Genomic DNA, 24,259 nt, shown 5'->3' on the forward strand with positions numbered 1-24,259 from the left:
GCAGGGTTAGTAACACTACAGCCTAGCAATTAAAAGCTCTGGCTCTAGAATCAAAATCCTGGGTTCATATATCAGCTCTTCTACTCAGTGGCTGTGTGACCTTGGGCAAATCTTTTAACCTCTCTGTGCTTCAGTTTCTTCACCTGTAAAATGAGGATCATAACATAGCAGATATCATAATACATTATCCTGTATATTACATTATATATTATATCAGATAAATCTGTTGATACATGTAAACTACTTATCACAGTGCCTAGTTCAGAGAGTGCACGGTAATTGCTCAATTAACGCTGGCTGACACTATCTTACCTCGATACTAGTAGTTCTCAAAGTATGGCCTGGAAAATTCCAGGGAGCCCATGAGGTCAAAACTATCTTCATAAGTTTTCCAGAGACGACATGACAGTGATATCAGAATGGACTGACTGCAGAAGCATACAGGAACAGCCAGTTGTCTTCTATTGCCAGTCATTAAAGAGATTTTGCAAAAAATGTAAAACAAGGCCACTCTTCTCATTAAATGAGTTTTGGTTTGGAAAATCTAGTAATTCTTTAAAAATGGGTTGCTTATGTGAACATGGTATAGGTTCATTATTGTTACCTTACAAATTAAATTTCCCAGTTTTGATTTCTAATATGGTAAGTATTGATAGATAACTGATAAAATGATCACACTGACAGCCCAGGAAAGTCAAGAAAATCCTGTTTCACACCCTCACCCCTGCCTGCCCCATGGGAAGCTGGATTCCCAGGTTAACCCAGGCTTCTTCTGTGCTCCCTCCACCCCTCCCGCCTCTGGCCCTGCCACCTCCTCCTCTCCCTGGGACACGCCAGTTTCCCACCTTGTGGCACCTAACTGACCTCAGAGGCACTCCAGCCTGGGTGGTTTGGGGGAATGAGCCCCAGTTTTAGGATCTGGCTGACGCTGCTACTTACTGTTCCTTTGACAGATGACTTAAGACTTAACCTTCCTGAGCCTCAATTTCCTCATCTGTAAAATGGTTATATCAATAGTGTCTACCTCCTAGGGTTGTCAGGAACAGTGATAACTTATGTAAAATGCCCATCACTTGACAATTAATGACTATTTTCATCATCCTAGTTTATCATTATTGTTGACTGTCAGGTCAGGTGCCCTGAGCCCCTTCAGCATCCCATCTCCAGCTCTCCACAGTCCCACAGAAAAAGCAAAACCAAGGGATGCTTGGAATTTCAGACTCTGACTTTCCAACACGTGCGCACACACAAACACACACACACACACACACTCAGTCCCTCAACCCCACGTAGGACGTCACCCGACTCCAGAGCAGAAAGTGAAAAATGACAGCTAAATGCCAAGCACCCAGGCTCCCAGACTAAAAAGGCCCCTCTTTCTGCCAGCATTGGTGCCAAGGCAGCCTGGGCTCAAGGACATGTGAGTGATGGCACAGTGGGCTGTGGAAGCAGCCCTGGCGTGGGAGCAGGGGACCAGGCCTCGCAGCCCAGCTCTGCCACTGCACATGGTGGGCTCATCCCAGCCCCTGGGCTCCGGTCTGCTCAGCTATAAAAAGGAGGAGCTGCCTTCTACCTCTAATGTTACAGAATCCTGTGACAGGCAGGTCAAAATCAGGAGCCCTGCCCATCCCCACTCCCTGGGACATGTGCTCCCAGGCTCACAGGCCTGACCTCGGTCACTGCCCCAGTCCCACCCACACCAGGTCCCGTCCTGTCCCCCTACCACTCACCCTGCAGTTGCTGAGCTCCTCAGCGGACAGGATGATGGTGCCACATTTCTTCCCTGGGACACCGCTGGTAGAGAAGAAGATGAATGGAGACTCAGACGAACTCAGAAACACAAACCTGAACGCTCCCTGACTCAGCCCCTCCACGTAGTGCCCCCTCCCCCAACCATCCAGCAGATCTCTCCCGAAGCCCCTGAGAAGACAGTCTCCTAGTATACATGTGGCAGCATAGCCTAGTGTACCAGTCCCTGGGGCTAGGGCCCCAGGCCTGGAGCTGCCCCGCCCCCTGCTCCCCAAGAGCCCACCAGGAAGGACAGTGTCTGTAACGAAAGTCCTAGAATCGGAAAAGCATCCAGACTCACCCGGAGGCTTCCAGACCAGTGGTTCTCAAACTTTCCATCCAAAGACCACTTCTGTGGGCAAAAGACCTTGTGGGCTAGCCACCCCACCCCACACCCAGCTGAACCCCAGGGCCCTTGAATGTTCCATTCATCGTGGGAGAGACAGCAGCAAGAGGGAGCAAGGCTGGAGGGCCGGTATATGCTTGGTACAGCTTTCCTAGGTGCTCTCCCCCGGCTAACTCCCCTTGAACTCCTTGGCTGAGGACTCCCTTGGGGAGATCCCAGCCAACCACACAGTTTCAAAGTAAAGCAGACAACCAGGACAGAGTCACTGAGTCACTTGGTTTGCCCAGATAATCCCCTCCAGGAATTCAACTTCCTGCAGGGTAGGACCTGTACCCCCTCTGCCCTGGTCAGGTGGTGCCCCTCTCCCCAGCACCACCCCATTCCACTTTGGCATCTGGGACTAACCCAGGGGGAAGCCCCAGGCCAGTCAGGGGCCACTGGGAAGGAGAGAGAAATATCACACTGTCCAACCACTGTGTGACTTTGGGCTTGTCACTGCACCTCTCAGTCTCCTTATCAGTAAAATGGATATTATTATACCATTTTACGAACTAATGTACACACACACACAATGCCTGGCTCAGAGAAGGCCTCAATGAGCATCATTTCCTTCCCTGCCCCCTTTACTTCACAATTGTGCAAGCTGATTAAGTCCAGCCTCACACCTCAGGCCAGTCCTAGAGTCACCAGCATGCCATCTGTGGAAGACACTTTGAGAAACACTGATGGAGCTTCCCCACACCAGCTTTTGGAGGAAGAGGCTCTCAAAACAAGAGGAGGTGGGGAGGGAAGGAAACCAGCCCCAGATCAGGTGAGCAGAGGAGGGACCATGTCTGGCCACAGCAGGGGCCAGTGCCTGCCAGCTTGTCTCCTAAGATGTAGGCCGCTGAGCTCAGTGTTCCCAAAGCCCCTTCCCACCCCTGACCCTTCCTGGTAGTAAAGACATGATTTGTTTAAGATGGAATCCTTGAGACCAGCCTCCTCTGGTTCCCTCTTCCGTTTCCCTCTTTTCTTTCCCTCCCCTCCTGCCCCAAACTGCTCCTACCCGGTTGGACCTTCCTTAGTCTCACTCTCTGTCCCTCCCTTGCTCAGGTCCTTCTTGCTCTTGCTTTCTCCCTCTCCACTTCTCTCTCCAACTCGTGCTCCCTCTCCAATTGCTGCTTACCTACTCTCCTGGTAAATGAGTGTTCACACCTTCCTGGGCTTTCCTGGGGGCCCCTTCCCCACATCTAGCTGGTCTGGTAGCCAATCTGGCTGCTTGGATGCCAACTTGTTGGAGCCCTCAGCGAAGGCCAACTGAGCTCTGCTTGCCCAGCCAAAATACCTGTCTGCTGGAGCTACCTTCGGGCTGACTCTCCAAGCCCTGCCCCCCAGCCAGGGTGAGAAAGAAGCCAAGATGGGAACCCTCGAGCCAAGAGGGGAAATGAGAGAGGGTCTGTATTGCCCACATTTGCACGAGGCCAGCCAAGAGCAGACGGTCCGGGTGGGGCTGGGGCAGTGAGGATGGTCCACCACACCCAGGGAGCCAGCTTTATGTTGAGGAGGAGGCTGACATCTAACAGTGAAAGCAATGGAGGGGAAGGGCGGGGGCAAAGAGAAGGAGAGAAAGAGGGAAAAAGGGAGAGAGGGAGAAGGGTAGAAGATGGGAAGTAGGAGGTGGGAAAGAAAACAGCCCAGGGAAAGAGGAAGGAATAGAAAATGCCCAGCCCCGGCTGGATTCCTGGAAGCAGCCTCTGCCTCGAGCCCCTCCCTGCTCCATGAGGTGTCACTGGGTCCCACTGGGATATCTGAGCTCTAGCCTGGGCAGGGGCAGGGGCCAGCTGCACAGCCTGGGCGGGGGCAGGGGCCAGCTGCAGCGCAGGTGCCTCGATCCTGCGCATGAAGAGCCTGAGTCTTTGGGGAGGGGCCCAGGGCCCTCTCCGTCCCTCTAACTGAATTCACATTCACGGGGGCAGCAGGGACTAAGACTAGACTGCGAGACCCCCTCTGCAGAGCTGGCTGAATGTCTGAGGACTCCAGGGCCAGAGACGTTGGGTGACCTACCCATTGGATACAGCTGGCATGGGTTTGCCTGTCCTGGAATTCAGGCTGAATGCTCCTATCCTGTGGAGAGAGAGGAAGAGAGAGCACGCATGAGCAGAGAACCACTGGCCTCAGTGGACACAGAACTTGGCATCTGGATTCTTGGTAATTGGTTTTGGTTCTGCAGACCCTCAAAGCTGTACAAAAGCCACAGGCCAGGGGAAAGAGAGCTCTACTTCCCTGACCTTGTTTTGAAGCTAGCTGTGTGGCTTTGGGCAAGACACCCCCCACCATGGGCTTCAGTTTCTTCCACCATGCAATGACCAGAGTGGCAGTGGGGGCGTGGGCATGGACCAGATGGTGTCTTGGGACCTCCCTGAAGCTCTAATAGACAAGCTTGGATCCCTCCAAGAAAACTGCGAGGCCAGGGCATCTCCTTATTCCTAATCACCCTGCAAACGCCTTCCCGGCAGGCCCACTGCTCTGCCTCCTACCCTGAGCCTCAGCCAGGACTCAGCAGAGAGGAAGACGTGAGGTAGCTCATCGCTGGGGAGGCAGCCCAGGCAGACTGCACCCCACACATACTTACGTGAGGGGCTTCTCCAGGCGGCTCCCAGAGGACCCCACAATCTCTCCGAGGGTGCAAAAGGCCTGGCCCAGGAAATCCTGCATATCAGAAAAGACAGTCACCGACTCCGCTCACAGTCATTTCCACCTCCCCCATAACCTCGCCCCTGGAAGTGTTAAGGGCTCTGAAATGACAGGCTACAGCAGCAGACCCACCGTGAAGCCCAGGGTGGACCCAGATTAGGGTGTTTAAAAGACACTTTCAGAATCACTTAGCAGGCACTGGCGGGACTCACGTGTTTGGATAAATCAGGGCTCTTGGAGTCAACGTCGTATCTGCAGGGAACACAGAGAAGTGGTAAAGGCTGCCGGGGCTGTTCTGCCCAGCCCTGCCTGGGTCCTTGAAGCTGAGTCAGGACCCCTGAACCCCAACAAACGAGCTCTGACGCAGTGGTTATTTCTGGGGTAATGACTAGAAGGGGATCCAGGGAGTTTCCCTGGGTACCGGACCTGCCCTATATCTTGCCTGGAGCAGTGACAGTAAGTGTGGAAGCAGATGTAAAAATGTATCACAAGATGTGCTCCTAAGATTCGATATATAGTATAGTATATGTATATATAGTGCACCTCATTATACATTTAAAAAATAAAATGTACAGATCTGCCGCCCTGGCTGGCCCATGGCTGGCTGGCCCACCTTGCCCTTAGCTTCGGGTCCTGTTCATTGCTTCACCTTGCCCAGACCAATGCTGCAGCGCCTGCTCCTCCCCTCACCTACCCACCTCCCCTGCTCCCAGGCAGCCTCTCCTGCTGAGGGGCAGGCATTGTCTCTCCCCTGCCCTGAGCACTTTCCCTCCCCACCAGTCCTCTGCAGTGCGCGGCTGTCCATCTTGTCACCTTCAATTCTTCCCATCACTCCCCACAGACTCATCTCCTTCTGTTGCATTTTTTTCCTTTACTTCCTCAGGCCCTAGACCTTTCTCATTCTGTCCACAGTTCTCCAGGACAAGAACTTTCCAACCACTCTACACCCCATAAAACCAAAACACACTGCCCCCCAGGAGCGAAATGCCACTGTCCTTAACCTCAGGGAGGGGGTGTGCTCAGTCCTGAGCCCCGTCAGCCTGCTCACCTCTGGGGAAGGGGGAGACGAGAGGGGACCCTCTTCCAGAGGAGAGAGGTGACGGGGTTCTACCCAGTCACCAGGGGCCTGAAAGCCTCTCAGCAGGAAGCCCAGGGTTGCCCCAGGGCCCGGCAGCCCACTGCCCTCCCACAACCAAGCTAAGACAAAGAGTGGCACCTTGGTTCCTTCTCCCCCACGTCCTCTCCCTCTCCATACGTGGTGGGAGGTGAGGCTGGGACTTGAGCTACTTGTCACTTCTCTCCCTGGCCAGCCCTGGGCTCCCTCTGCGTGCACAGCTCCTTCCTTCTGGCCTGGTGGAAAGAACTCCCGCCTCCCATCACGAGCCCCCCCGCCCCCCCAGCTCCACTCCGGGCCTGGTCTTCCACTTACAGGTCGAAACGGAGGTTCTGCTTCTCCTCGAAGAAGTAGTCCACAATGAACTTGCGCACAAAGTCGGGATTGAGCGTGTTGTCGATGACCTCGGTTCGGCCGAACTGCGGGAGGAGATGAGCCGTGGACCCCTGGGCTGGGCCGGCGGGGACGGGGGGTGGGGGGTGGGGCCCTGGCTCTCAGCGCTGGCTCTGGCCCTGCTGGAAGCCATGCCCCTCCCGGTCCTTGTCCCTATTCCTCGCAATCGAGACGTGGGCTCCTCCAGCCAACAGTGGAAACCATCCACGTTATGGCCCCCATCTGCATCGCCAGTTTTATTCTATCTGAATCTACGCTGCACCCAATTTGGATGGTTTTGATACCTGAGCAGGCCCTTCACTTCCCTGCCTCAATGCCATTGCCTGTGCTAAGCCCTTCTCCTGGCCTCTCTTCCCCCTTCTTCCAATTTCCTCCAATTCTTCAAGGTCAGTTGTTAATGCCACCCTCTCCAGGAAACTCTCCTAATCCTTCACCCAACAGGTCCTTTCCTTCCCCAAGCCCTCACTGAACTTGAGCTCGCCCCCTTGACCACCGTTCTTCTCTGATTCTGATCCACGTTAGGTGTGTATTTATTTGATGCCCCAATTGTAAATATGAGGGTGGGGACAGGGATGGGGGGAGGCAGCCTTCTAGATCCCCATCTCTTGGTGCTCAAGCCCTCGGGTAATCTCTCCCCGTGAGCCTGCCCGGCACCTACTGACTTACCGCTAATGAACAGGATAGGACACAGCTCATAGGATGCCCCTTCCCGGATTATGCTATAACCGGTGATGACTTCTGTCTTGGGTGCCTCCCCTTGCTTGCTCACTTTGAAGAAGCCAGAGGCCACGCTGTGACCTGCTCCTCAAAGTGGCCTGTGTGGCAAGGAACCGTTCTAAACATTTTGCCCGCACTAGCTCATTTCACCCCCGCAGCACCTCCTCTGCCAATTGGGTATCGCCGATTTGTAGAGGAGAAAACAGAAGCACAGAAAAGTTAAGTAATTTGTCCAAATTCACAGAGCTAATAATGGCTGACTTCAAGACAGCATCCCAGGCATCTGGGTCCACGCTCTGTAAGCCACAATGCACCAACCACCTGTGAGGCCTGGAAGGCCAGGACAGCCTGCTGCGTCCAGGCACTGCTCCCCAGCGACTGGCACACAGTGGGCACTTGTGAACCGCTGAATGAATCAACCCTGAATAAGGGATGGATAGATTTGAGCCCCAACTTCATCTCAAGCTAATTGTGTGACTTGATCGGAGTCATTTGGAGCCTCATCTGCAGATGGAAAATACAACTACTTGTCCCCCCTACTTCCTAAAGGTATTATTCAATTCGACTCAACTACTAATTCAACAAGCAGTTCTTAAGCAGACAGTAGGCTGGGGAGTGAGCTACAAAGACAAATAGAATGGAGAACGCTGTAATTCTTTAAGTATTAAAGTAAATAAATAAGTACAACCCAGTGTGACAACAAAGGTCTAAGGTGGGGTCCCCTCCCCATAGTACATAAGAATCACCAGTGAGGGTGAAAGACATTGAAAGAGATGGAACAAAAGATGACTGAGGGCCCTGTACAGCACACCTGTCCAGAGAATCTGATTCCACAGGGATCTGCACCTCTCATTACCTTTAAGCTACTTTATGTCTGTCTCTCTGTAACTTATAGAAAACACAGAAAAATGCAAATGATTCTTGTCTTTAGAAATGCAAATGAATTTTGTCCAGTGAAATACAATTGATTATTGCCTTGTGGATTTTGCATCTATTTATAAATTCATTTCAGCAAGCCTGATAGCTTCTATGTATGTGGCTTGAATTATTTGAACTGGTTGTAACATCTTACTGATTCTCTCACTAATTAATGAGTTAAATAAAATCTCTGTTATGTGTTCATTTTATGTTTGTATGGGAGTTATGAGTTTACCTTTTTAAAAAGCATAACCCTTTAACAGAGGCTTTTAAAAATATCCATGCTTAGGCCCCATCACAGACCAATCAAATCTGAATCGCTATGGGTGGGACCTGAACAAGCGATGTTTTTAGTTTCCTTAGTGATTCCAATGTGCAGACAAAGTTGGGAACCACCGGTGAATGAGAATATTGCAGGGGGAAGGAAACTAATATTTAGAGAGCCCCCAATGAAGGCCCAACAGAGCAAGTGATAAGCAAGTTCATAAGTTATTTCAGTCAGTTCTCACAAAAAAGAAAAACTCTGAATTTTTTTTACCCATTCTACATGTGAGGAAACTGAGAATCAGAGAGGTTAAGTGACTTGCCCAAGATCACACAGCTAGGCAGAGCTGGAATTCAAACTTAGGCATGCCTGACTCTAAAGCCCATGATATTTTTACCTTGCCTAGCTGCTTGGATTCATCAAGCGTTATGAAAATCATATAAAGATGAGGTTTGCTCCACAAGCATGCCCTATTATGTGTAAGGCAATGGGGAGGTCACCAAGTTGAATAAAACTGGCTTCCTGCCCCATGCCCTAAATTTGATAGTGATTGTATAAAGTTTAGCCTTTGTTCCAACAGGGTTCCTACATTTTCCTCTCCTGTTCTTCTAATTCTTAATACCTCCTGCCTTCAGACAAAAGGAGTATTTCTCCTAGTGTCATTCTTGCAGAATATTCCAGGTGAGTGCCCAGATTTCAGAGAATCCTCTCTTAAGGAAGAGATGACTCCCTCCCTTAAACACCTCAAAAAATCCCACTGGCAGGATGTTAAATAAAACCCCAACCCAGAAGCAAGAATTCCTTTGTGCAGCCTCTCTCCCGGCCCCACCCTCAGCATAGGCTCTAAGGAAAACACCCATTAGGGAAGATGACAATGCTGCTTTTAAATGGCACTTGAAGCTTCAATAGTGGGGAATTCCCAAGAGACTGAGCTCTGCCAGAGAAGAAGACGGATCCCCTGGAAACAGGATGAGGAGGGGGACTCTGAGGGTCTCCTAGAGCAGGAAAGGGGGGCAAGTGAGCTAGGCTGGGGAATGAGGTATTACCAGGACGCAGAGGTAATTAACATACGCACATCAAAATCAACTGCAAATCTACAACCCAGGGACTCACTGAAGATGTTTTATAGCCTTCATTACTTGGGCTAATAACAAAGCAAAAAAAAAGCTAAAACTTGAATTTTTAAAATTCAAGAAGCCACCAGGTCTTGGTCAGTTCCAATTTACACTCTGATTAATGAAGGCAGGAATACAACTGAACTGATTTTAAAAAAAAAATCAATTTGCCTGCTGTATCTCGTTCTACGTAGAATTACAGAATTTCAAGCTAGAAGGGACTTGGAGAGAGGAGTAATGAGTGCCTGAGCAGTGGGGAGCACACAAAGGCATGCAATCTAACTGCGGGGCAGCAAATCCTCCTTGGGGGAGAGGGAGAAGGAGAGGGTGGGTTGACCAGCAGCCTGGAGCCAAGCCAACCCTGAATGCCCTTCCAGCCCATCCCAAATCTCTCTATATCCACACTCTCGGGGGCTAAGGATGCCAGGGGCCCTCATGCTGCTCCCACGGTCTGGGACACAGGTCACCAAACACTGGTGGGCACGGGAATTCTGATGAACAAAGGCTAAAGGGAAGCCCAGAAATCTGTTAGTATGAAGTGACTGTGATTGGTGGGTGGGCTGGCAAGTGAGGACCCTGAGGGGTCAAGGAGGTGAGGCGGGACCCTAAGAAGGAGCTGAGGTAGCCTTTTCCATGGGGGAGAAAGGAAGATTAAGTGCTTATGTGAAGGGAACCTGGAAATGAGCTACCCTCTGAAAAGCCAGTAGATCAAAAACTTCAGACATGACACAATGGACGCTCTGCTCCCGAGGGCTCCTAAAACCTCTGTGACTAAGCCCCAAGAATATCAATTAAACAGCATTAATTACATTTCAACTCCACTGAGACCCTCAAAGGGGAGGCAGACTTGAAACTTCTTTGGGGATTAAATTAAGTGGTTCCCAGGGGCTCTGCTGCACACAGAAGTTGGGATTTATGGGGGGGAATGGGAGGTGGGCAGCAGGACCACCTAAGCACCCTCAACCAAGGGCCAGTGCAGGGCTAGGACTGAGCACCCAGGCCAGCCAAGCAGGGTCTTCCTGCCCCACACCCAACTATGAGGCCAGGAGGGGGACTCTGGACCCGGAGGTGGCGGGGGTGGGGCACAGGGTTGGCAATCAGCCCTGGACTGATTTCAAGGCTTGTTCTCTGAGTGCTGGCGAGTCTCCTGCTGTCCACCCCTCCACCCCCCAGCTCCATTCTCTGTCCTGTTCCAGGCCCCAGGAGACTGCTACCCTTTGGACAGCATCCTGCTGGTTTCCTTGCCCTGTGGGTTCCAGCTGGGTTTGACCAATGGGAGGCACTGGGAGGAGGTGGGGGAAAAAGAGAGGCCAGGGTATTTCTTCCCACTCCTGCCCAGTCTCGGTTCTTTCTTCCCCCGAGGGTCCCTGCAAGCCTGGGGTGGGGGGGGTGGGGGTAGGTGACAGCTCTCTGCTGCTTCTCCTTGGGTGGGGCACTAGCTCCTGTGGGTTCCCTCAGCCTCACCCAAACTCTGACAGCAATCCCTTCACCAGATCTCTTCAGTGAAACACCTGAGTAGAACTCTCTTTCCTGCCAGGACCCTGACAGATACATTTTGTCATGAGCAAACACATTCACAACTCATACAATTTCTGGTTCAGTTGACATAAACCATCCCCCAGCCCTCTTCTGCCCAGATTCAACTATGCAGCATTAAGGTCATCAAGAAACCGAGACACCCAATGTCCCAAGGACCCCCCAGAATACAGGGTCTCAGCATGCCGGCCCACCCAAGGGCCTCGATGGCGCTCTCAGGAGCCGGGGCCAGCACCCCAACCCCATCCGCACAGGTGTGTCTTGACCTTCAGGCGACTCATGACTCCACGAAGCAGTAGAGAGAGGCCGGGTAGGTAGGGAAAACTGCCAGGTGAGACTCAGTGTGTGAGGCTGTCAGCCTGGACCTGGAGCGAGTTTGTGATGCCCTGAACCTGAAGGCAAAGGCTGTCTGCATTTTCTGGGAAGAGAAGTCACGGTTTTCATCAGTTTGTTGATAAAGGAGCATATCCCCCAAAGCTTTAAATACCACTGATTCTAGCTGTGAAGGCGGGTTTTTCCACGTAAAGCTGCGCGGTGGTTTGAAGCTGTATGTACCCCCCACCCCCACGTGAAAAGCATGTTCTTACATTTAACCCACTGTAAGTAGAGCTTTTTGATAAGGTTACTTCAGTGAAGGTGTGGCCCGCCCCAGCCAGGATGGGTTAATCCTATTACTGGAGTCCTTTATTCTTTATGTAAGCATGAAATTCAGACAGAGGGAAAGCCACAGGAACCGACATGTTCAACATCAATGGAACCAGAAGAGAAGGGAGAGACCAGGAGACGCCGCCACGTGCCTTGCCATGTGACAGGCTAAGAACAAAGACTCGCCAGCGGTCAACCCCAGAACGCCACAGCCTTGGGAAGAAAGCATTGCCTTGCTGAGGCCTTGACTTGGACTTTTTCCCAGCCTCAAACCATGAACAAATACATTTCCATAGTGTAACCCAATCCATTTCATAGTGTTTGCTTGAGCAGCCTAGGAAACTAAAACAGTTTGTAAAAAGTGAAGTTGTTTTGTTTTGTTTTAATTGCTTTACAAGTAAACACTCCCCATTTGTGAAGCTGTTAATAGCGCAGCATCTGGAGCCAGACGTACTGAGTTCGAATCCTGCTTCTGCCACTCATTGGCTGTGTAAACTTGGGCAGGTCCCTTTACCTCTCTGTGCCTCAGTTTCCACTCTGTCAAAATGGGAGTGATAATGCAATCACACATCAGAGGGTTGTTGGAGTTTTAAATTATACAATTTATGAAATGTGTTTAGAAGAAAGTCTGACATATAAAAAATTCTCAGTAAATTAGTGATTCTACATTCCAGTTCTTTCTAAATCCCAAACTCTGGCTCCACTGCCCAGGCTCTAACTGCTAACATTTCCTGCTTAGTGCCTTAGTGCCTCACCCTTCATCCCGAGCAAGGTTTCTGTCCTCCAGTCTAAAGAGGCCCCAGCACTGAGCAGTTTCTCTTCAGACTTCTTCCGCCCACCAGGTGAGCCTGAGGGGACAATTCAGGGTCGGTCCTTTGGTCTTAAAAACCAAACTACTTCATTAAGACCCAGGCCCTGTCTTCCTTGTAGCATGCGTCTGGCCATGCACAGACCAGCAAAAAGGCAGGAAATGTGTCAGGTTTGCTCAGAGACCCTAGGCCTGGAGAAGTAAATTCACTCGGGCCACTGTCAGGGGAGGGGAGGCAGCAGGAACCCTCAGGCAAGGGGGCCACTTAGTAGTAAGATCGGGGTTGTGGACTGGGGCCCACGCAGCCCCTGCTGAGACCAGCTGACTAACCAACTCCAGGTGCAGGGCAAGGCAGCCTGGGAAGAGGCTCTCCCTATGGCTTCCAGATTTCTAAAACCTGGGCCCCTCCTACCTGCTGTGGAGCAATGATAGAAGGAAGCTGGAATGGCTCCCCACACCTGTGTCATCTCCCCATAAATGCCCATGGCTGAGGGTCAGTGGGGCCCAAAGTCACGGTGGTGCTGTGAGGTGATCAGGCTATGGGTCCAGGACCCTCACTGGTTTGGGTTCAGATCTTGATTCTGTCATTTACTATCCATGTGAGACAACTTGGGTAACCCTTGGGGGTTATGGGGGTTATGCTTCCAGTTTGTTAAAGGAGGGAGAGGAGAGATGGGAATGTTTGAGACGTGCTGCATGAAGCGGTTACGGCGGAGCATGTTCTGCCTCCTGAGAGTATCCTCAGGTAACCCACCACCATGTGCCCGGGGCTGGGCGTCTCTGTGCATTGACCCACTCACTCCTCAAAGCACCATGGGGAAGCATGCACGGTTATTCTCTCCCGTTCTGCAGATAAGGAAATCAAGATAAGGCTCAGGGCCCCCGATCTTGGGGTTTGTTCATATGAAACTTTTCCCCACAAAGGATAGGCTAAGCCTACTTAAAATTAGGCCTAAGAGTCACCCCCAAGAGAACCTCTTTTGTTGTTCCGATGTGGCCTCTCTCTCCAGCCAATACAACAAACAAACTCATCACCCTTCCCCTGTCTACATGGGACATGACTCCCAGGGGTGTGGACCTTCCTGGCAACATGGGACAGAAATCCTAGAATGAACTGGGACTCAGCATCAAGGGATTGAGAAACCTTCTCAACCAAAAGGGGGAAGAGCGAAATGAGACAAAATAAAGTGTCAATGGCTGAGAGATTCCAGAGTGGAGAGGTTATCCTGGAGGTTATTCTTACACATTAAGTAGATATCACCTTGTTATTCAAGATCTAATGGAGAGGCTGGAGGGAACTGCCTGAAAATGTAGAACTGTGCTCCAGTAGCCATGTTTCTTGAAGATGATTGTATAATGATATAGCTTTCACTAGGTGATTGTGTGATTGTGAAAACCTTGTGTCTGATGCTCCTTTTATCTACCTTGTCAACAGACGAGTAGAACATATGGAATAAAAATAAATAATAGGGGGAACAAATGTTAAAATAAATTTAGTTTGAAATGCTAGTGATCAATAAAAGGGAGGGGTAAGGAGTATGGTATGCATAATTTTTTTTCTGTTTTCATTTTATTTCTTTTTCTGAATAGAAGCAAATGTTCCAAGAAATGATCATGATGATGAATATGCAACTATGTGATGATATTATGAATTACTGATTATATATGTAGAACAGAATGATCAAAACAGGAATGTTTGAGTTTATTTGGTGTTTTTTTGATATTTAGAAAAAAAAAATTAAGCCTAAGAGTTACCCCCAGAGAACCTCTTTTGTTGCTCAGATGTGGCCTCTCTCTCTCAGCCAACACTACTAGTAAACTCACCGCCCTCTCCCTGTCTACGTGGGACATGACTCCCAGGGGTGTGGACCTTCCTGGCAACGTGGGACAGAAATCCTAGAATGAGCTGGGACTTAGCATCAAGGGATTGAGAAAACCTTCTCGACCAAAAGGGGGAAGAGAGAAATGAGACAAAATAAAGTGTCAATGGCTGAGAGATTCCAAACAGAGTCCAACGGTTATCCTGGATGTTAATCTTCTGCATTAAACAGATATGTCCTTTTTAGTTTAAAGTGTATTAGGCTAGAGGGAAGTACCTGAAACTGTAGACTTGTGCTCTAGTAGCCTTGTTTCTTGAAGATGATTGTATAATGATATAGCTTCCACAATGTGACTGTGTGATTGTGAAAACCTTATGTCTGATGCTTCTTTTATCTACCTTATCAACAGACGAGTAAAACATATGGAATAAAAATAAATAATGGGGGGACAAATGTTAAATTTAGATTGAAATGCTAGTGATCAATGAAAAGAAGGGGCAAGGGGTATGGTATGTATGAATTTTTTTCTGTTTTCTTTTTATTTTTTTCTGAATTGATGCAAATGTTCTAAGAAATTATCATGATGATGAATATGCAACTACGTGATATATTGTGAATTACTGATTATATAGGTAAAACGGAATGATCATATGGTAAGAATGTTTGTGTTTGAATGTTGGTATGTTTAATAAATAAAATAATTTTTTTTACAAAAGGTAAGACTCAGAGAAATTGGGTGATTTGCCTAAAGTCACCCTTTAACTTATGGGAGATAGAAACAGGCTTCAAATCAATAAGGAGCTGATATAGTCACTAATCAATGAGTGGTTAACCCGTGAAGGAGTTTGGGACAACATCCTGTCCAGTCTTCGCTCCCGCTGTCCTTCTGAACCCAGCCCGACCTCTGAACTTCTTCAGCGACTCCCGTCCCTTCCACCTTGCCAGCCCTTCCTGTGGGTGGGCGGTTCTACGGGTCAGGTGGTACAGGCGAGCGTCCCTGACCTGGGCCTCTGTCCGCCCTTGCCCCCAGTCTCCAACCCCCCAGTCCTGGACCCTCATGTGATTTCTATAATCCCCAAACATTTGTTGGTTGATGAGCTGACCTAGAACCCAATGAGTTTAGGGCCAGAAGGAACCGAATCATCTCAATTAGCCAATGAGAAAACAGAGGCAGGGGAGGGGGGTGGACAGGGCAGGGGGAGGGAGGAAAAGGGCAGTGAGGGGAGCCCAGGTCGGAGGCTCCTGGCCCCGCCCGCCTGGTGCCCTGGTTCTCCCAGAAACCTGTCATCGCCCCCTCCCTCTCAGGTTTCTTTCTTTCCTCATATCCTCCTCCTCCTTCCCCTTTGTATCATGACTTCACATCTTCAAAACATTTCCACACAGCCATGATCTCATTTAATCCCCTCAATGACCTCGAGGAGGAGATACTATTATCGTCTCCATTTCACAGATGGAGGAGCAGTGCTCAAGGAGGCCAGAGGGCTCTCCCCAAGGCACCCCGCGGGCAGGGGAGGGGGAACAGGGTGCCGCGCCCCTCCTGGCCCCCACAGTGCTCCCAGGAGTGACGGGGGTGCTGCATCCCCTGGTGCTCTCCGCAGACCCCACCTCAGTAATGAGTGGGTGGCTCTCTGCAAGCCTGAACAATCTGAACGGCCCTGGGTCTAAGCAGCTCTTGTCTTCTTAAAATTACAGCTGGATGCAGTTTCGGAAACATCCCCCCAGCTGCAAAGCCCCAGTAGCTGTGCTGGACAGGAGTCTGGGGCTGACAGATGGCACTCTCAAGCTAGCTCGCCCCACCCCAGCCACAGCTCCCCCTGTAATTTTCATGTATTATTGATGGTTCCTTAACTGGGGAGTCTGAAAGCCTTGCTGCAGAACCCAGGCCTGGCCCCTCCTGAATTATGTTCACTCGGATTAAAATTAGAGGTCAGAAAGCTTTCTGTCTCAAATAGAAATGGGAAAGGGGAAAGTGCTTTCCAAGGTGGGCCCAGGGAGCAGGGTCCTGGTGGGTGCCCAGAGGCCAGGGAGAATGGATCACAGAAAGGAGGGCCTTGGGGGGCCACAGACGACTTGGTCCCATGCCAGGCCTGCCACCTTCTTAGCCCTAAAACATTTTCTCAGGTTTCTGTCAATGGAAGCGCCCAGGATTCTGCGCCACCCCTCCTTGTAGAGTGAGGGAAGTCCAGCCCGGGGAGGGGAAGGGACCTGCCCAAAGTCACACATTGTGACCCATGACCCCTGCATTTTGTGTCTCTGTGGCCTGGCGACCTCCTGGCCACATCCTGGCCACATCCTGTTTTTGTTATGATCCCTAGGTAAGGAAGGGGCTAGAGACTTCACTCCTACATTCAGAGGTGTGTGTGGGACAACTGAGGCTCCACCACAGGACAAAGGCCTGGACAGAGAAAGCTCCTCTCCAGGTCCCAGACTCCATCAGTGGCCTGAGAAAAATTTTACCAACCACATAATGAAAGACTTCCTGCCAAAAAGCTTAGTTCCTAATTAGCCATTGTTTCAGATAATCTGTTAAATTGGTCCCAGTTCCTGAGGGAATGGCCCTTTACCAACACTCCTGGCTGCCAAGCTGCTGGCAAAACACTCCCCACTAAGCCCCAGGGTCCCCCCTTGAACTGCTGGGGTGGCTGAGCCCTGGGAGGTTGGGGGGTGGTAGCAGGTGGGGGACGGGGGGCCTTGAGCAAGCCCCACCCTAAAGGCAGCCAGGCATCAAGGAGGGGTCCTGGGACCACTTCTCCCCCAGCTCATCCAAAAATATCTATAGCTCCTATCCAAATGGCATTCCCATGTCTGAAATGATATCATCAGTGGTTCCTTCTTTTGGATAAAGCATTGGTTTCTCACTTACGGCTTATTATAAGAACCATTACTGAGCATTTTCTATGCGCCAGGCAGCCAGGCACTTTACACGAATTAGCTCATTTAATCCTCACAGCAGGCTGGGGAGTCTAAACACTTGCCCAAGATCCCCCAGCTGGGCAGGTGGTGAGTAGGGATTTGGAATCCCTGACCTCAGAGCCCATCCTTTCAACAGTTCAGTCACAACTAGCACCAAAGGATAAATAGATTCTACAGCCATCAAGGGACCTGGCCTAGAACCTAGAGCTTTAAAAAGCAAAATCCTTTACTCAAATGAAATCTTAGGTTCATGTCTAATATATGTACAGAAATAATGAACATCTCTGGTTGAATGGGGGAAAGAGAGGCAGAAGATTTTGTGAATTCAGTTGGTCCCTGAGGTACCACCTGCCTACCTTGACTTTTTCTAGCCCACTTTCAAAATCAACAGCCTGGGCAGAGGGGAGGACCAGGGATCCAGAATCAGAAGACCAGGTTCACATCTCAGCTGTACAACTTCCTAGCTGGGCTGCCCAGGACCTCTCTATGCCTCAGTTTCCTCATCTGTGGTAGTAGTGAGGGCAGGATATGAAACAAAGCGTGTTTTAAAGCCCAAACCCTAAGACTGTACGCGGGTGCCCATGGACCCACCTGGGCCGTGAAGGAAAACCTCCACTCTGGACTGCCTACCCTTTTGGTGGGGAGTCCGGGCCCTGAAAATCCAGCTGCCTGACAAGAGCAAAGACCACTGAAGGCTTCCCAAGGGGTGCAAGACTCAGGAGGAACCTCTCTTTACAGAGGCAGACCCCTCTCTGCAAAATGGAGGGTGCCAACCCCAAGCTCATCTTGAAAGATCAGACAGCTGTAAACAGCCAACCTGGGATAGATAAGTTCATAACAGACTTGATTCCCAATCCTGCGGCCGATGGACCGTGGCCTCAGACAAGCTACCTCAAGTATGCACCTCTGTGCCGTGAGGCTAACATCCTCTCGCAGGGTCAGTGCAGCGTACGCCGGAGCCACGAAGAGCAGAGCAGATGCGGACCCAGTGCTTTTCTGTTCAGGAGGAGGTAAAGCGGGGAGAAGGGATGCAGGCCACCGGGGGTGAGCGGGAGGGTGACAATTCAAGGAGGCCAGAGCCAGGGAGGAAGAAAGAAGGGTGAAAGGGGGAGGGAGGGAGACAGGGCCAGAGCCTGGGAGGCCACCCACCCAGAGAGACAGGACACAAGGAAGGAATAAAAGCACAAGGGGAGGGTGTGCGGCCCAGTCCGGCCAGGCCCGCCCCGCGTCGGCTGCAGCCATCCCATCAGCCAGGCCTGCTGTGGTGCTCTGGGCATGAGTCAGCACTGACGGCACCGCCTGGCCTGGCCTTTCTTGGAAGAGCCCCTCCCGAGGAGATCTTTCCCACAGGGCTGGGATGCTTCCCTCCAAGCCCTTCGTCTGCCAGAGTCCTCACTACTGAGAGTCATTCAAATGCTGGAGCCCCCAGACCAGGTTTTGCTGGGAAACTGAGTACTCCCGCACGCAGGGCTGTCCAACCCGTTGGGTCCTCTCCCGAGGTGACCAGCCGCTGTGGTGGAGCAACCCAGGGCCAAGCTGGGCAGCGGCACACGGCAGTCACAGCCCCAGGCGTTTTCAGAACTCAGTCTCCCAAGGGCTCCTAACCCCTTTTTGCAAAAAAGTAAGCTGAGACCCAGAGAAGATAAAAACCTCAAGCAGGCCACACAGTTCGCAAATAACCAGAGCTGGGTTGGGACCCAGGGTTTTGGATATCAAGGTGAGGACCTCATCTGACAAGGCACTTGACGGATAGTCATGGTGTCAAGCGTGGGATGGAAGAGGACAAAGTTAGGTAGATTTTCAAGCTGGCTGACATGACAAGCATACCCCGAAGACCAACTAGAGAACTGGGACCGACCTAGGCAAAGTTCTCTAGTTGGAACCACAGCATCAACCCTTCAACCACTTATCACCAGTGTGGACAAAGCCTGCAGCCCCTTGGGGCCAGGAGAGCCCAGATGTTGGAGGCAGAATCAGAATTTGACATGACCTTCACAAACCGTCACAAACAACAGACCGAGTCTGACAAGTAACAGGGATAAAATGTAAAATCCCACACTTAGATTCAAAACTCAATTGCTAAGCCTGAGCTGGGGTGGGGGAATCCAGTTTGCAGAGAGGCTCGAGTGAGAAAGATACAGGAGCCCCCAAACTTGTGTGAAGCAAGTCGAAGATACCTATCAAAAAGATTGGCATAATATAAAATGGCATTGCCAGATGCATTATGAGCCCGAGGCACAGGGGCACATGCAGAGGCCAGAAGGGACGGGCGTCATCGTTCAGTTCGAGCCCCCGTGTGGAGGGAGCCATCCCGTGATGCTCTGGGCTGGAGAACTGGACCTGTCCACAGAAGCCGCCCCCAGTTACCGGCTGGTAAAGGGATGGGAAACAGCGCTATAAAAAGGAACCTCTGTGATGGGACCAGAATTCTGCAAGTGTAATTTATGTTGTTGAATGATACACTTGAAAGTGGTTAAAATGGGAAATTGTGAGTTGTATATATTACAACAATAATATTTAAAAAAAAAAACCACTGATAGAAATAATCACAAAAATGGACTAAAGAAAAAGTCAACAAATGGTGCTGCAATAATGGGATAATCACATGGAAAAAGAATAAAATGTGACCCCCACCATACAGCATACAAAAAAAAAAGTGGACTAAGATATTGAGAGGGTGAGCAGGTGGAAGAGCAAATCAACTTCCCCTGTACCCTTCAGGAGGACAGAACTAAGAACAACAGGTGGAATTTTGCCCTTGATGTATAACTCTGTTACAGTTCTTATAACATCGTGTTCTACAAACTACTGTGATATTTATCTCTCTGTGCCTCAGTTTCCTCCCTTTGAAATGGGGCCAATAACAATTCCCCCTGCATAGGGCATTGTGAGGATTGAATGAGTTTGTATTTCCAAAGGGCTTGGAACAGTGCTGGGACATTACTGTGATCTGAGGGCTCGCTATCATTGCATTTGATATTATTTTTGTTGCTAGTTATTACCTCCCTGAATTGAAACTAAGCTCCTCTGGTTGTGGGCTGGCCCCCCTGTGCATGCCCAGCTTTCACCCCCTGGCGCAGAGTAGGTGCCAACACACACGCTGGCTCAATCAGTTTTGTGGAGAGGCATATCGAGTTGCTCCAAGGAAGATCATTCTGAATATTTAGAGATGAACCTTCGTTCCCAGCTGGTGTTAAAAATATTAGATGGGCTGAGGTTACTGAAAAATAGACTGAGCTCTCCCTGCAAAGAGGTGTGGGCGTGGCGACTGGGGCCATATGTCCTGCAGGTGGTGTGTGGGTCCATCAGCCAGACAGTGAGATCCCGAAATTCCATCTCCTCCCTTCCACAGGACCCTCCTCCAGGACGGCTGCCTGCCCGGAGAGGGAGAGGCAGGGATCACCACCCCTGTTTTTCAGCGGAGAACCATAAAGGGCTCCCTGCCATGTCCCTCTTCCCAGAGATATCATTTCTGGGACTCTTCTTACTGGGCTGTCCTGCCTTCCCCAGGCCAGGCAGAGGGCCTCTGCAGGCCTTGAGGCAGATAACTGGGCTAAAATTACATCCTAAGTCAATTTTCATAAAATGTGGCAATAGATTCAGGTGCTGGGAAGATGAAGCTTTCTCAGAAGGCACAAAAATGGCCCAAAGGACTACAACCAGTGGAAACCCTGCAATCCTGGGCTGCGAGAGCAGCTTTCATCCTTCCCAGGGTCATCTGCGGCCTTACTGCAGACCCCTAGTCTGAGCCCTGCCTGGAAAATGGCCATGCCTGCCTGACACCCTGTCATGGGATTATTATCCCTCGGCCAAGACCCCGCTACAGGAGGAACGCTTTGCTCCCAAACGGCAGTGAACCAGTGTCGGAGCAGCAGGGCCTGGCGCCTGTTTGCTTGCGAGGGTGGCCTTCAATCCCAGAGGAGTTCTGTAGAGACGCATCTGACTTTTTCTTTAAATACTCCATTCCTGAATCTTTCCTCCGTGGGTCACACAGAGAATCAGACAAGGAAGTGGGGCCCGATTTGTTTAAGTGTATCCTCCCTTTTGCAGAAATAGCCTGAAAGCTGTGCCCTTGAGACAGCACATGTGGCTCAATGTTTCCACTTCCGCCCCTAAAGGCTGGGTGCCTGCTGGTCCCTGGTAAACAAAGTCAACCTCCCTGATCTCCAGCGACCCTCCCACTCTGGCGTTCTGACCCCATGACTCCGGCTGTCCTCAGCCCAACGTCCACGAGCCCCGTCAGTTGACCCACCGATCTTGCTGGCCACTCCCATCTGTTCGCTGCCCGGGCTGGAGGGTCTCCGCTGCCCCTCTGGATCCATTCCCCACTCTCCACCCTGCTCTCTGCCCTGGGATGCTGACACGAACTGCATCGACAGCCCCGGCCCTTATGTCTTCCAGTGGGTCCCCCAATGTTTCACGTGACCGTGAGATGAGAACAGAGGGTGAGAAGAGACAGAGGTTGACTGGAGTTGTTGCCAGCCCTGGTGATTCACCACCCCTCCTTGGTTTCCCTAGACCCCACCCACCATTTGTAACCCTCCCCCAATCACCCAGGACCCTGACTGACCTCTTCATTCCTGTCTCCGTGCCTTCTGCTTATGCTACCACTTTTACTGCTGTGCCATATCCCCCTGTTTCTCCAAAACCCAGCTTGACTCACCTCTTCCAAGCAGGCATTCGGAATTGGGCTGGGAATCTAGCACCATGATACTGTGCCCTGAGGCCAGACGTGTCTCTCTGTCTCTGCAGAACGAGGAGGTCCGAAGTTCCTTCAAACCAACCCGCATTCCCCTCCATTCTATATCATGCTGCCCTCATCCAAATGGCTTGTGTTTAGTTTCAAATTCCATTTTAAAAAAGCCAAAGAGCTGTCAAAATGCTTTAGCTGAATGTGGCATTCTGGCTATAACCTTCCCTTCCCTGAACTCCCATTTTATTCTCATCTACAATTCTCTTCTCACTGATTCCTCTGTTAGGATTATTCACGCACCATGCATCTCACCTTCCGGGCTGCAAATTCCCTTTTGGTGAAGCTCTGTTCTTTTGATCCAACTCTCTCTTAACTTCAGCACGTGGTATGCTGCCTAGCACCTCATAAATGCTTATTGTTGCAAATATTGACTGGAAATGGGGGGGGGGGGGAGGTGTGGCCGGCAAGGGCACAAATACTTCAGAAGATGCACAATATTTTTCGAGCATTAACTATGGGCCAGGCATTTCACAGCCAGCATCTCGTTTTGCTCTCACAATAGACCTCTAAGGTAGCTATTATCGTCTCCCTACTACATGTGCAGAAACTGAGGCTCAGAGAGGTAAAGAGATCTGTTCCAGGTCCCACAGCCAGGAAGGGCTGGACCAGGAATGAGGCACAGGTGTATGCAACACCACAGCCTCCCACGCCTTCCTATGCTGCCCGCTGCCCCTTCACAACTCTTCCTAGGCTATGGGTGCATGTGGTAGCAAGATTCAACTCAGACATTGAGGGACCCTGAGCTAAATGGAGACAAGTTTCAATTACAGGATGTAATTAACGGCTTGCCAAGCAGTGCCCTTCAGAAGAGGCCCTTCCAGAATTTCCTTAATGAATCACTAAGACATTAGCACATTCCTGGTTTGTTTGAAGCTTGGCCAAAAGGCCTCAAAAGTAATTAGTTCACTTAAGTAGGCTAAACGTTTCCCTTGCAATCTGATTTACACTTTAATTGGTTCTGAGTCCGGGAGAGGGTGCAAAAGTAAACTTTAGCCCCTGCCCCTGTGGAAATATTTCCCCACACATTTTAGGGATAAAACTCACCCCCTAAGGCCACTTGCTCCTGCCAAACCTCTGAGGGAAGAAGGGCGGGGGAAGTAAACGCCTGTCCACCAATGAGGAAAGGAGGGCTTGTTAATCAAGTCTGAGATGTTGAAGCTTTACTGGTTATTCTCATCATGTCATCTGGGGGAGACGGGACAGTGGGGTCCTGGCACTGTTTTGTGGACCATTCCCCATCCTTCCCCTCTCTGCAGTTTCTCACAGCTGCCCCCACCCTGCTAGCTACCAAGGTTTCCTTCTCTCAGTGAAGACCCCAAGCTGAGTCTGTCCAGAGCCCACCAGCTTTCCTTCCCGTGGGGGTGGAGAAGGCCTGGGCGCGGGGCTCCCGAGGCTCAGCTTCAGCTGAATCCTGCCTCTTGTCCCACCCTGCTGCGCTTCTATCACCGGAGGGGGACAGCGCAATATCCAGACACTTTGGACAGCCAAAAAGGCCACAGGACCAGTAAGTTCCTCTTCACTCCCCATCAAAGAAAACAACATTCCCGCCTCTGGCCCTCACCTTCCAGGGTTGGGCCGGGTAGGGTTGAATTGTGGCCCTCAAAAAGATCATGTTCATGTCCTAATCCCTGGTCCCAGGAATATGATTTTATTCAGAAATAGTCTTTGAAGACGTGATTAGTTAAGATGAGGCCAAACTGGATTAGGATGGGTCCTAACCCAACACGACTGGTGTCCTTATAAAAAGAGGGAAATCTGGACACAGGGACAGGCAGACACAGGTGAGAACGCGATGCAATGGCAGAGACGGAGAGATTAGAGTGCTACAGATGCAAGCCAAGACAAAACAAGGATTGCAGAAGCCAGGAAATGGCCAGGAAGGATTCTCTCTTACAGATTTCAGAGGGCGCATGGCCTGCCAATACCTTGATTTCAGAAATCTAGACTACAGCACTGGGAGACAAAGTTCTATTGTTTTAAGCCACATAATTTGTGGCACTTTGTCTCGACAGCCCTAGGAAACTAGGACACTTGGCTAAATCTTCATCTCCAAGACAAAGGAGGGACAGTTCTGTTGTTGAACAAGAGCCACAAGCTGCCTGCCGGGACCCGCACCCCTGACCCAGCTCCCACAGTCCTCTCTGCACCTGAAAACAAGCTCCCCCTGGAGATCAGTGGGGGAGGAAGGAAGCAGAGATGGGAAAGAGACAACAGCTCCACGTCCTTGTCAGCTATGGTAGCCCCCCTCCCTCTTCTCATCCCCCCCGGTCCTTTAACAGCCATTTCTAAAGCACCTACTGGAGGCCAAGCACTGCTTTTAGTGCTCAGAATACAGCAGTGAGCAAAGCAGGTGAAAATTCCTGTTCTGGTGGAGCTGACAGATGAGAAACAAGATAAATAAACAAGCCAGACTATGGTAGACAGTGTTTAGTGATAATGAAAAGAAAAAGCAGGG

The 24,259-nt window shown here is 50.6% G+C and overlaps 1 protein-coding gene across 3 annotated transcripts in view; it reads right to left on the reverse strand.

Annotated features, from left to right (window-relative positions):
- Window positions 1-24,259, reverse strand: part of CPNE5 (copine 5) — an 86,283-nt gene that overhangs the window by 42,533 nt on the left and 19,491 nt on the right. The window contains exons 4-9 of one of the 3 annotated variants that reach the window (XM_077161632.1): window positions 6,237-6,340; window positions 5,020-5,059; window positions 4,746-4,822; window positions 4,178-4,237; window positions 2,090-2,140; window positions 1,731-1,794 (exon numbers count right to left, since the gene is read on the reverse strand). In XM_077161632.1, the coding sequence (XP_077017747.1) occupies window positions 1,731-1,794; window positions 2,090-2,140; window positions 4,178-4,237; window positions 4,746-4,822; window positions 5,020-5,059; window positions 6,237-6,340 (396 nt within the window). Of the gene's footprint in view, window positions 1-1,730; window positions 1,795-2,089; window positions 2,141-4,177; window positions 4,238-4,745; window positions 4,823-5,019; window positions 5,060-6,023; window positions 6,089-6,236; window positions 6,341-24,259 lie in introns of those variants that run through there. The other 2 variants (XM_077161635.1, XM_077161633.1) reach the window with 2 other exon arrangements.

This window comes from Tamandua tetradactyla, chromosome 5, assembly GCF_023851605.1.
Source record: "Tamandua tetradactyla isolate mTamTet1 chromosome 5, mTamTet1.pri, whole genome shotgun sequence".
NCBI lineage: Eukaryota > Metazoa > Chordata > Mammalia > Pilosa > Myrmecophagidae > Tamandua > Tamandua tetradactyla.